This window comes from Sinocyclocheilus anshuiensis, unplaced genomic scaffold (genome assembly GCF_001515605.1).
Source record: "Sinocyclocheilus anshuiensis isolate Anshui unplaced genomic scaffold, SAMN03320099.WGS_v1.1 scaffold2845, whole genome shotgun sequence".
Classification (NCBI taxonomy): domain Eukaryota; kingdom Metazoa; phylum Chordata; class Actinopteri; order Cypriniformes; family Cyprinidae; genus Sinocyclocheilus; species Sinocyclocheilus anshuiensis.
In genome coordinates, this window is record NW_015538120.1 from 160,297 (window position 1) to 172,541 (window position 12,245).

The 12,245-nt window shown below is 39.0% G+C and overlaps 1 protein-coding gene across 1 annotated transcript in view; it reads right to left on the minus strand.

The window, feature by feature from the left end:
• The window catches only part of LOC107683677 (b(0,+)-type amino acid transporter 1), a 166,608-nt gene extending 154,630 nt beyond the window's left edge, over positions 1–11,978 (minus strand). The window contains exon 1 of the mRNA XM_016479750.1: positions 11,265–11,978. Coding sequence (XP_016335236.1) covers positions 11,265–11,978 — 714 coding nt within the window. The remainder of the gene's footprint in view (positions 1–11,264) is intronic.
• Between the last annotated feature and the right edge of the window lie 267 nt (positions 11,979–12,245).

Consider the following 12,245-nt stretch of genomic DNA (forward strand, 5'->3'; position numbering starts at 1 on the left):
GCTCTGTGGGCAGGGCTCAGCCGGGATGTTGTCCATGAGCAGTGCTTGTTGTGGCTGCGTGGTGTTATCAGTGTCCTTGTGGGATGTGTCAACCACATGACGACTTGGACCAGGTGTGTGTGTGCTATTCAGGCTGAGTGGATTGACACACTCTGCTGAAGGATGACAGAGGGAGAAGTAGATATTGTCCTTAAGCACTCTTGCACCAAGTTTGTTTGGGTGGAGGCCATCCGGTTGTCCAGTTGTCTATGGCCCCAGAAAAGATTAAAGTTGTCGATGAAATTCACTCCTTTTATATTGCAAGAACGTTGTAGCCATGTGTTCAGCCCAAGCAACTGTGAGAACATGTTAGTTCCCCTTGCTGGGAGTGGTCAACTGATGAACAACTGAACTTTGAGTCTTCAAAGTGTTTCAAAGAGTTCACTGAAATCCTTCTTAAGGAGTTCTGACTGCTCTTTCCGAATATCATTCTTCCCCACATGGATGATGATTCGACTTGCAGTCTTGTGCTTCATCAGAATGTTCCGGAGTTCCCTGTTCACATCAGAGACAGTTGCTTGATGAAAGCAGCATGTTGTTGTAGTCCTGCTACTGATGTTTCTGATAATGGAGTCGCCCACTTTCAGAGTCCTGGGCTCGGCTGCGCTCTGAGCTGAATGCCGCTATCTGCTCGACCTTGAGCGCCTGTTAGTAGCGATGTTCGCTGCTGGCTGATCCGATCCATGTTTAATCACATTTGGGGATTCCTCTCCCGCATTCATTAATGCTTCAAATCTGTTCTCAAGATGTATAGGGGGTGGTAGAATACCAGTATTCACAAGCCTCGTCATAGCTGAATGTGGGGTAGAGGATGCTATCACAGCAATATGAGATACTCGTGACAATCTGATGTCTCGTGTGCCTTTGGGTCTCGCTCCCTGTTTGTGCCATTGATTAATGTGATGATCAGTTTCGGCTTGTTCCTCTACCTTGGTATAAACTGTTGAGATTCACTAGATTCATGGGACTCACCGGCTGTATGCTGAGTGTTCTGGCTGTTTTGGAAGTCCAACAAGTAACTTTGTTTCAAGAACCACAATCCTTTGTAGAAGTTTGTGGCAGTTTATGCAGCAAGTAAATTCAACAGGAGGCATTATTATCTCTCGTCTGTTATAATGTAGATAGCTGTGTTTTCCCTTCTCCGGAATGTAAGCTGCTGGCAGTGGGAGGCAAAAGTCCCCTTTTTTGTAGTATTATTCCAGTCCCAAAGAGTTTTTAGTTTTAGTGTTTGTGCCAAAAATGTGTTGTTTGAGCACTGTGCTGATCTGCTGAAGTAAAAATCTGAGAAAAGTACAGAAATAGGGAGCAAAGCACAGAGCAGTAAGCAAGAATGTCCGAACGGTAGCAAAGCCGGAAGCCAACCGGCAACCAAGTCTACATATTCCATAAGCATACCAAATTTTAAAACCAGAATCTGAAATGCTAGGGATAAACTCGGGGTTATTGTGAATGGGGGTCAGCAGGGAAGACAAACCAGCCCTTCCCTCAATCCTACGTATAACAGACCAGGCCTTCCACGTGTTAAACATGATTGAGTTCTCACATAATGCTTTGACTACCTTAGAACTTCTGACAAATAACAGATTTTGTAAAGGACATGATAACTGTGAAACCTCTAAATCAAGCCAAATAGATTTAGGATCCTCTCTGAACCATTCCAAAATAAATTTAAGCTGACAGGCTAATTGGTATTTTCTGATGTTTGGCAGACCCAAGCCACCCCTAGAACTAGAAAGCTGTAACTTTGAACATTTTTGTCTTGGTTTTCTCTTGTTCCATATAAATGAACTAAGCCATCCAGTTAATTCCTTTACCCTTTTATTCTGCAATAAAATCTGTAATGGGTAAAGAAGCCTGGGCATTATATTCATTTTAACTACAGCAATTCATCCGAGCCAGGAAAGGGGGAGATCTGACCATCTAATTAAGTCGTTGCGGATTTTATCAAGCAAAGGGAAAAAATTTACTTTAGCTAATTGGGAGGGTAATATTAATTCCTAAATATGTAAAACCAGAGTCCGACACTTTGAATGGAAGGGAAGTCTTATTAATTATACTAGAACTTTGTTGTCTTAGGTGCAAAGCAACAGTTTTGGAAAAATTTATTTTATACCCTGAAAACTTCCCAAATGAATTAACAATATCTACTAGAGCAGGCACCGAAGATTCAAGGTCCGACAGAAAAAGCAGGATATCATCCGCATATAGGGAGATCTTATGCTGTTTAAGACCAAACGAAACACCAGACACGGCCATCCCCTCCCTAATCGCCTGAGCCAATGGTTCTATTGCTATCGCAGAAAGTAACGGTGAGAGGGGAATTGTCAGACCTATGGCCGTTAGTGACAACAGCTGCGAGTGGAGCAGAATACAGTAAGCATACCCATCGGATAAAATTATCACCAAGGCCGAACCTTTCCAAACTATAAAATAAATATGGCCACTCCACTCGATCGAAGGCCTTCTCCGCATCTAATGATAAAATCAGGGTGTCAGTGTCACATCTATTAGAGAGCTCAATAATATTAAGAAGCCTTCTAATATTTTTACTCGAACTTAATGAAACCCGTTTGGTCTTCATTAATGATAGAAGGAAGTATTTTCTCCAACCGCAGTGCAAGGTTCTTTGAAAGCAATTTAAAATCTACATTCAAAAGAGATATCGGCCTATAGGACCCACAATGTTTCGGATCTTTTCCTTTTTTTAAAATAAGGGAAATATTGGCTTCTCTAAGTGATTGCGGCAAAGTATTTGTCAAAAACGAATAATCATACATAAATAATAGGGGATCTATTAAAATATGCTGAAACTCTTTATATAATAAATATCTTTATATAATTCGCACACCAGACCGTCTGGACCTATTCTTTGAAGGTAATATTGCAAGGGATTCAACATACAATTAAAATCCCCCCCTATAATTACAGTACTGGAGACAGTATCTAACAAGTCCGAAAAAGCCTTGGTGAGAAGCTCAGGAGAAAAGTTTGGTGGGCAGTACATATTTAAGAACGTTATCTCCTCTCCATTCAATAACCCTCTAACAATAATAAAACAACCCCGCTTATCCTTAGTGCTATTTAAAATCTTAAAGGGTACATTTCTATTTACAAGGATAGCTACCCCCCTACTACTCATTGTAAATGAAGAAAAATTAATTTGGCCGATCCACTTATGTTTGAGGCCAGTGTGCTCCTTGTCATTTAAGTGGGTCTCTTGCAACAGGGCCAGGTCAACACGCTCCTTGTTTTACCAATCAAAAACCTTCCGAATCGTACATTCCATGTAGAAATTCTTAAATTATTAATAACCATCTATACAAGGTAAATTATAATATTGTGCAAACAAATGAAAATAAGCATAAACTGAAGCTCTTCGTTCATACAATCTCCTGCAATGAAATTTCACATGCAAAAAAGAAACACAAATATAATAATAATAATAATAATAATAACAACAGAAGCACAACCATTTCTGGGCAATAGAACATTCAATCGAACTCAAACACCAAAAGAAGCAAAACAACAAAATAAAACAAGAGAGGAGTTTTCCCTTTTTATAAAGGGAATTCAGTACGCAAGAGAACATACTTTCCGTTCAGTCAGAAACAGAAAACGTAAAAAAAAAAAAAAAACGAACTCAAGAAGTATACTTGTGCAGTCACATCGTCCGCACCATTCTGCAATGAAAGTAATAAATCCCGAACGCAAAACAGGTGGAGAAGAGAAATACATTCCGGTCATAGCTCTGGCACCATGCGAGGCACCGTTAGATTCATTCGCCCATCACAGGCCTATTCACAGGTGAACGTTCGGCTGCCACAGGTCAATGCTGGTCAATCTCCGCAATAAGCTCTGAGACCGCTGCAGGCGTGTCAAGGATATTTGTGGTACTACCGATCGTTACACAGAACTTAGCTGGATATAACATTGCATAAAGGCTCCGATCTCCTGCAAGCGGCGTTTTACCTAGTCAAATTCCCTGTGCATCTGGAGCACTGCAGCGGAGAAATCTTGAAAGAAAAAGATTTTGCAGTTCTTAAATCGCAAGTTGCCATCCATGGACATCTTTCTGCTTGCCTCAAGGATCCTCTGTCTGTCTCCGAAATGATGCATACGCACCACCTGCAGTCTAGGTCTCTCCTTGACACCTGGTCTGGGCGCTAGAGTACGATGAGCGCTTTCGATTTTAATGTAGCCTTCCTTGGTCTGCAACTGAAGAAACTCCGGGATCCATTTTTGGAGGAAAGCCACCGCATTAGAACCCCCTGCCCCTCTAGTAAGCCAACGATGCAAATATTTTTGCGCCGTCCTCTGTTCTCCAAATCATCAACGTGCTCAGTAAGCATGTTGGAGGTTGCGTAACCTGCTTTTCCAGAGTCAAAACACGGGCCTGCATGTTATCGGCTAATTCCTCCGCCAAAACGATTCTTCGCTCGGCCTCATCCAGACGAGCTTTGCAATTCTACAGTTCTTGAGAATGGGTATTTATAACCTCAGCTATGGGATCGAGTTTGGCATCTATTGTTTTCGAAATCGTCTCTGTCATATGTTGAAAGGCCTTCGCCATGGCCGGGCTTAACTCAAAAAGCTATCTTCGACATCACCGTGTTCCGGCGAGATATCCACCGCGGCTGTGGAAAAGTCCTTTTGCTCTATTTTTTTGGCAGGAGGAGGCATTTTCGAAAAAGATTGTGGCCAAAAAGCTTCCAGAGACATACTACATCAATGGCATAACCAGAGCCATTGAGTTGCGTTTGAATTAACTGAAAAAATGCAAGTAATGAGCTGAGTGGTGCGGGAGCTAGTGAAATTTGCTGTTACTCCCTGGCTGCCATCTTAGAGCCTCCTATAATTAATATTTAATATTTTGCCTTCCCAATGTACCAAAGTGATAATTTCTGATTTTGTCATTCGATAATAAATTGATAATAAATCACAAATCGGTTAGTCTGACTACTGGCAGCGCTGCGCTATACGAATCGGCTCACATCTGTTCCGCGCTTCCGTCAAACAGTTCCGAACAGAACCGATGCGCCGGACTCGATGAAAGAGAGGAAGCGGCCAGAAGAAGCTGTGAAATGTAGTGAAATTACTGGCCTGTTCAGCCCCGAACAGGTCAGTTTCATCTGTATATACGCTAGGCCTACTGTAGTTTTGTGTTTATTAACCTAGTTGAGTATTAAAGTGCTAGTGTAACCCCTCTCCCGGGTCCTCACCGCCAGACCTCGTTCTCGCTCTGAGTGGGTCTCGAACCCCGGTCTCCGGCAGGGGAGGCGGACGCACTAACAAGGAGGCTAAAGACTGCAGCCTCTAGCGTCAGTCACTAGTGCGTCTCTTGAGATGTTAGGCCAGTAGTTCCCAACCCGGGGGTTGCTAATGATTTTTGAGGGGTCACCAAGTGCTCTCTTTTTTTTTTTTTTTTCTTTTATAACAGCACATTAAATAATTAAATTCTAAATATTTAAAAAAATTATTCCTTTATGAAAAGAGAAGAAATTTCCTTAACGTCGAGAATTTTTTGCAGAGAGACATCAGAGCACCAAACATCCACAGATGGTTGGTAAACCCAGATCATTTTTCCTAAGGAAAAAAGAACTTGTTATGTCAAATAGACCCCAGAACATCAGAGATGCTTTGACTAGAGCTGGAAATTAAAATAGGCAGGCGACGGTTGCATCATTTGAGTGCGCTTTCCTAATTGCCCAATCAAAAAAGCCACACACCATCGGGGAAACTCTGCTCAAACCCGCATGTGTGAAAATGGCAGAAATAATGTGCGGGGTACAGGTGGCTTCAAAACCAAAAACTGTACCTCTGTCCAATAATACAATAAAAGACATAATCGACAGAATGGCGAATGATGTTGAGAACACATTGGTTGAAAAGTTAAAGATGCACCCATTTTCTATCCAACGTGACGAAACATCTACTGTGGCAGATGAAGCAGTCCTTATTGCATATGTGCAGTACAGTAAAGATGCCGAAATAAAACAGGACATACTTTTGTCAACTAATTTGTCTACAACAGCACGAGGAGAAGATATTTTCCACGCGATTGACCATTGCTTCACCAAGCATCACATTCCCAATAATAATTTTGTCGCATGCTGCACAGATGGAGCTGCTTCAATTATGGGAAAAAATAAGGGCTTCAATACATGTTTGAAGGAAAAGGCTCCCCACTGTCTTGTGTTTCACTGTATGATACACCGTCAAGCCCTGGCCAGCAAACACCTCTCTGATGAACTTAATGAAACGCTGAAGACAGTTGTAAAGATCGTTAACTTTATTAAAGCCCGTCCGGTAAACAAGCGAATCTTTGCGGAGCTGTGTGAAGATGAGGTGCATTAGACACTCCTCCTTCATACCGAAGTGCGCTGGCTATCAAGAGGTCAAGTGTTGGTTGATGAGGTGCATCAGACACTCCTCCTTCATACCGAAGTGCGCTTGACTATCAAGAGGCCAAGTGTTGGTTCGTTTTATTGAACTGAAAAAAAAAATAAAGGAGTTCCTGAAACTGAACAACCAGAAACTGTTTGACGAAATGACAGATTAATTTCTCATCAGAACATCATACCTGGCAAATATTTTCAGCCTCTATAATGAAACAAACAAGCGCATGCAGAGCGCGGATGCAAATGTGCTGGAATGCAAGGAAATTATTGACGCATTTGTGCATAAAGTGGACTTCAGGAAGAATAAACGGATAAAACGAGACCTACACCCAATTTCCATCACTTCTCAAACAGACTGGGGGAAATTTACCTGAATCCTTGAGCAAAGAGTTCACACGTCCCATGGAACGGCTACAGGAGGAGATGAAATCATGATTTTCGGATTTTGATGAACTTGTCACCAAATGCGCATGGGTAATGGATCCATTCACCGCAAAGGAGGTGGATGTGGAGTATTTAGAAGTGGAGGATGAGCTCTTGGATATCAAGTCTAATTCTCTTCTGAGGAGATTCTTTACCGAACACGGGTACAAACGGTTCTGGCTGGGGAAAGGACCCAATGTCGCACCCAAGCTTGCGCACCATGCTACAACCAGACTCATCCTGCCATTCGCCACAACATACCTGTCCGAGACTGCTTTTAGCTCCAAAAATCCAAAAATCATCAAAATGAAGGCACACAACAAGCTGGAAGTGCACAATGACTTTCGTCTGCCTGTCACGAAAATCATGCCTAATATCCAATCTAGCCCTAGATATGCAGGCCCAGAGTTCACATTAAATAGCCTTTAACAATTAAATAAGGGCTTAATTCAACCAGGAACACAAGAAAAGGCATGAAAAAAACACGTATAACTTAAAATATTCAAATAGTTATTATGCAATGGTTATTGTTGTGTTTTAACTGTATGTATGTTTTTTAGTTTTTAGAATACAAAACAAAAAACACAATAATGCATTAATTCTCTGATTAAATGATATTCATGTTAATAGATTTTAATTTGCTCCTGTCGTTTGTTCATCAGTTAAAAAGCAGAGCCTGAAAAGAAAAGTCTGTTCTTGTGAACCCTTGCATGTTGTTACACGTTTTTAAGGTAATAAGTGAAATGGATAGATTTGTTTGATATTTACATTAACAGAATAAAATGTTATGCTGTTATTTGTTCAGCAGGGTTAGGAAAAAAGTGGAACCTGTTGTTGGGAAAAAATCAATAGTTGCAAGTTGCAGCTAATTGTTTGCAGTCTGATGTTTTTGCATTGATCAAAAACGTATACAACTGACTGTCACATTAAATGAAATGTGTCTGCTAGTGTGTTTGAATGGGGGGGGGCAGTGTTGGGCAAGTTACTCTGAAAATTTAATCAAATTACTGATTACTCCTTTTAAAAGTAATCACGTTACTGTTCTGATTACTTTATTTCAAAAGTAATTAGTAATTAGTTACATTACTAGTTACGTTACTTTTTTCTCCATAAAATGTATGAAATCCCAGCATACACGCTCCCGATAATTATTTGTTATTAATGCGTCAACATTCACAGAACACTGTTATTTTTAACTAAAGCCAGCGGCTGCTGCATGCATGGTTTGGCAGAATGCCAGCAAAGAGCGCTGCATCCATTATTATCATCAGTCAGAATACTGTGCTAAAGGACATCATCGATTGTAAACTAACATGAATAAATTTAGCAGACAGATATTCACATGGATTTATTAGTCTGGGAGGGAACTAGAGCAGACAGCAACACAAAAATATGAGTCACACAGCCTAATAATGCAATAGTGTGTTCAGTATTAGGATTTTTCAATAAATATATTGTACTAATTTTGATATATAGGCACTTAGAAAATGTGTTTTAATATATTTGTATGAAATATATTAAATATAAATGACTTTAAATATAAATGACTTTGTACCTTTTTTACCTTTTTTACCCCTTTTTTACCCCTAATAGGTACATATTAGTACCTTAGAGTAGTAATTCGTACCCTTAAGGTACTAATATGTACCTATTAGGGATAAAAAAAAAGATACAAAGATGTCCTTTTAAGGGTACAGCTCCAGTGACAAACGGTTGTACCCCAAAAGGTACAATTTTGGCCCCCTTTTTTTTCTGTCTGGCCTGGATGAGTGTGAGATTTCCCGGCCTGAAATTGCATCCCAGTCCGGCCCTGGTAGGCCTATATACTGAGGTTTAAATTACATTATTTTAATAGGCCTATAGTCAGTCGTGAACTAAAGTGGGCCGGTCTAAGGCATGAAACTTCAGGGCTGAAAATGAGTCCCACTCTGGCCCTGTATATATAGGCTGTTTAGTAGAATGTATACATAATACTACTAATACTACTATAGTACTACTACTAAAATTATTAAAACTTTATTTTTTAGGGAACAATCACACAACATTTCTTCCATGTTTATGTTAATAGTAAACCCCCTTTGTTTGCCAATAATAAAGTCTGTTTAATTTTCAATAATTAAAAGATAAATTAAATTAATGTTTAATGCCTTCATTTGATGACCAGAAAAATTTACATTCATAACACAGAATTTCTGAGGAAAAAAACAAACAATCAAAAACATTTCATAAGGATATTTTAAGAATAAATAAGATAAAATAAAATAATTTGAATAAATTAAGTTGTTTTATGCATTCAAATGCTTAGATATGCTAAAGTTGGTAACAATAAAACATATGCTGAGAAAAAATAAAACATTTCATAGGGCCCTAAGTATGTAGTTTTTGTTAAACTTTTAATAATTTGATAAGAAATTGTATAAGTTTCATAATTTGAATTAATTAGAAATGCTTTTTGCTTAATAAAATTTAATTTAACCATTAAAAAGGAGTCCAGAAAAATTAAAATGGAAAAAACGAAATTTGGAAAAAAATTAAATGGATTTCATAGGGCCCTACACAGGTGAGCACACTCCCACCAGCGGACAAAGAGCACACGTCGGAAAATATGTCACGTCAACCACCTGAAAAGCAGAAGAAAAAAAATCTGTGTTTTTTTTAAAGCTGCACATGTTGTGGATAATTGTCATAAAAAGAAATGTTCCAGTGTTCCAGAGAAAAATCAAACTGGCTCTAAACATTCATGTTCAAAATTATTCAACTCCCAAAAGTCAAAATTCTTTTATTGTTTAAAACCACCAATAAACACTGCTTGGGGGTGCTTAGATGCTTCTGTCACCTCTCTACTGCAATCTTCGCCCATTCCTCGCCTGAAAAAGCTTTCAGATCACTGATAATCTTTGACTTTCACATTGCCACTGCTTTCTTCAAATTCAACAAAATATTTTCAATGACAATTAAATCTAGAGACTTAACAGGCCACTCAAGAACATTCTATGACTGGTCCCTAACCAAGCATAAGCAGATTTGGATGTATACTTTGGGATGATTGTCCTGCAAGAAAGTCCACTGATCATCATCTTCAGTCTTTGCACCAAAGGCATCACAATTCTTGCCAAAATGGCCTGATACGTCAAAGAATCCATGATGTCCTTCATACAGTCATGATTTCCACTTCCTGCAACAGTAAAACACCCCCATAACAAGACTGGTCCTTCTCCATATTTGACCATGGAGATGGTTTTCTTCTGCTCATTAGCTTTGCCTTTTTTGGACCAGACATACGACTGATTCATGGATCCAAAAAGTTCTAATTCGGTCAAATCACTCCATAAAAGATCTGAAAGAGGCACAAAATCACTTTCAAGGACTTTTACATTAACTGTTTTTTTTAACTGTTCCCTCCTGGTGGAATGATCTGCCCAACTCAATCCGAGTAGATGAGTCCTTAGCCATCTTCAAGAAACGACTGAAAACACATCTGTTCCATCTTTATTTGACCCTCTAACTCTAGCACTTTCTATTCTATTTTAATTCTACTTTATCTATTTATCTTCTTTTTTTATAAAAAAAAACTAGCTTTCTATTTTTCCTATTCTATCTACTTGCTTTTCTTTATATATATATATGTTTTTCCTCCTTTCATCAGGTCATCTTTCAAGTCTTTGGCAGTGCATTGCAGGTTTTTCCTCAGTTGCTGTGATCAAATATTTTATGATATTGTGCTTTTTCTTCAACACCCTCAAAGGTTTTCCGGTACAACACATTTTAAGTTAAGGAATAAGGCTACCAGCTGTGTCTCTGGGAATTTTTAATGACTTGGAAATCTTCATGTAGACTTTCTAAATTAATAAAACTATTTCTTCACTATAGCTTCTCTATAGCTTTTATGAGTGCTCTGTTGACTTGTCATATTTGCTACTCAACTTCAGCAAATGCATGGGCTATTGTATGTATGTGTAACAGCTAAAGCTAATTATGTTTTCTAATAGAGTTTCTAAAGGTTTAATTGTGTTTCAAGACAATTTTGTTCCCCACCATACAAATAAGTGACTAAAAATCAGCAATGTTGAATAGGGGTTGAATAATTATGACATAAAAATCTTATAAAAAAGTCAAAATATCAAAAATATTACAAAATATTATTGACATTATCACTGTTAATATGCCAGTAAAGTGTTATAGATGCAATTTCATGAAGTCCTGGATCTTCAGAAAAGCTTGTACACTATAAAAATGCTGGGTTAAAAACAACACAACTTGGGTTATTTGAAAACCCAGCGCAGGGTAAATATTGGACAGAACACATGCTGGGTTATTTTGAGCCAACTGGTTGGGATATAGATCTTTTTGTCACTTTATGTGTAAAACTATTGTCACAGTGGAAAATATTGAGGACATAATTACCTCAGGATGATTGATCTCCTCAGTAACATAGTTTAAAGTATTCCAGCCATCATAGGACCACAAACACTGGTAAAATGCTATTCCCATGGGCCTGATGCTCAGCTTGGTCCCTTCAAAGAAGTTTTGGAGGTTGTTCGAGGTGTCCCCTTGAATAAGTAGCACAACTCCTCCAATCATAATTATTATAAGTGCCAGTACTTTCATAGCTGTAAATATTACTGTGACTGTGATTGAGGAGCGCACATTAAAGCAGTTGACAACTGTCAATACCATAATCCCTAGGGCTGCCAAACATTTTACTGCTCCATTTGGTGGTGGGCAATCATCATAAAAAGGTGTAAGGGCATTTTGGGCAAAAATCAGTGCCACTGCAATCATGCTGGTTGGTCTCAACACAATGTTATTGGTGAAGGCGCATATAAAAGCCATGATATTTCCTGAAGTGCGCAAGATGTAAATATACTCTCCTCCAGATTCACGGATCACAGTTCCTAATTCAGCATAGCACAAAGAAGCTAGCATGGCCAACAATCCACTAGCAGCCCATATTAACAGACTTGCACCTGGACTACCTATATAAATCAGCACATACTGAGGAGACATGAAGATTCCAGATCCAACCATAACGCCTGCAATGAGAGACACTCCACCCAGCAGCCCTACTTCAGTCTTCAGTTTTAGCTTGTCAGGTGAACTGTCCTTTTCAGTTGCCATAGTGGAAAAATGAAGACTGTGACTGTCTTTTCGGGTCAATTTCAGATGGACAGTATGAACAGGACAAAGTAAAGCACTTAAAAATCTAAATAGGTAATCATTACTTGTTTGTGGTCAACATGAGACTGCACTTGCACTTAGAGCAGGACTGGAGGTCACAGGCATAAGTATTATAACATGCTGGTCTCTGGCTGTTCATTTATCTTTTCCCGACTAATATTTTACACTTGAATCAAGTTCTTGAGGTTAATATGAGATAAAGAAAAG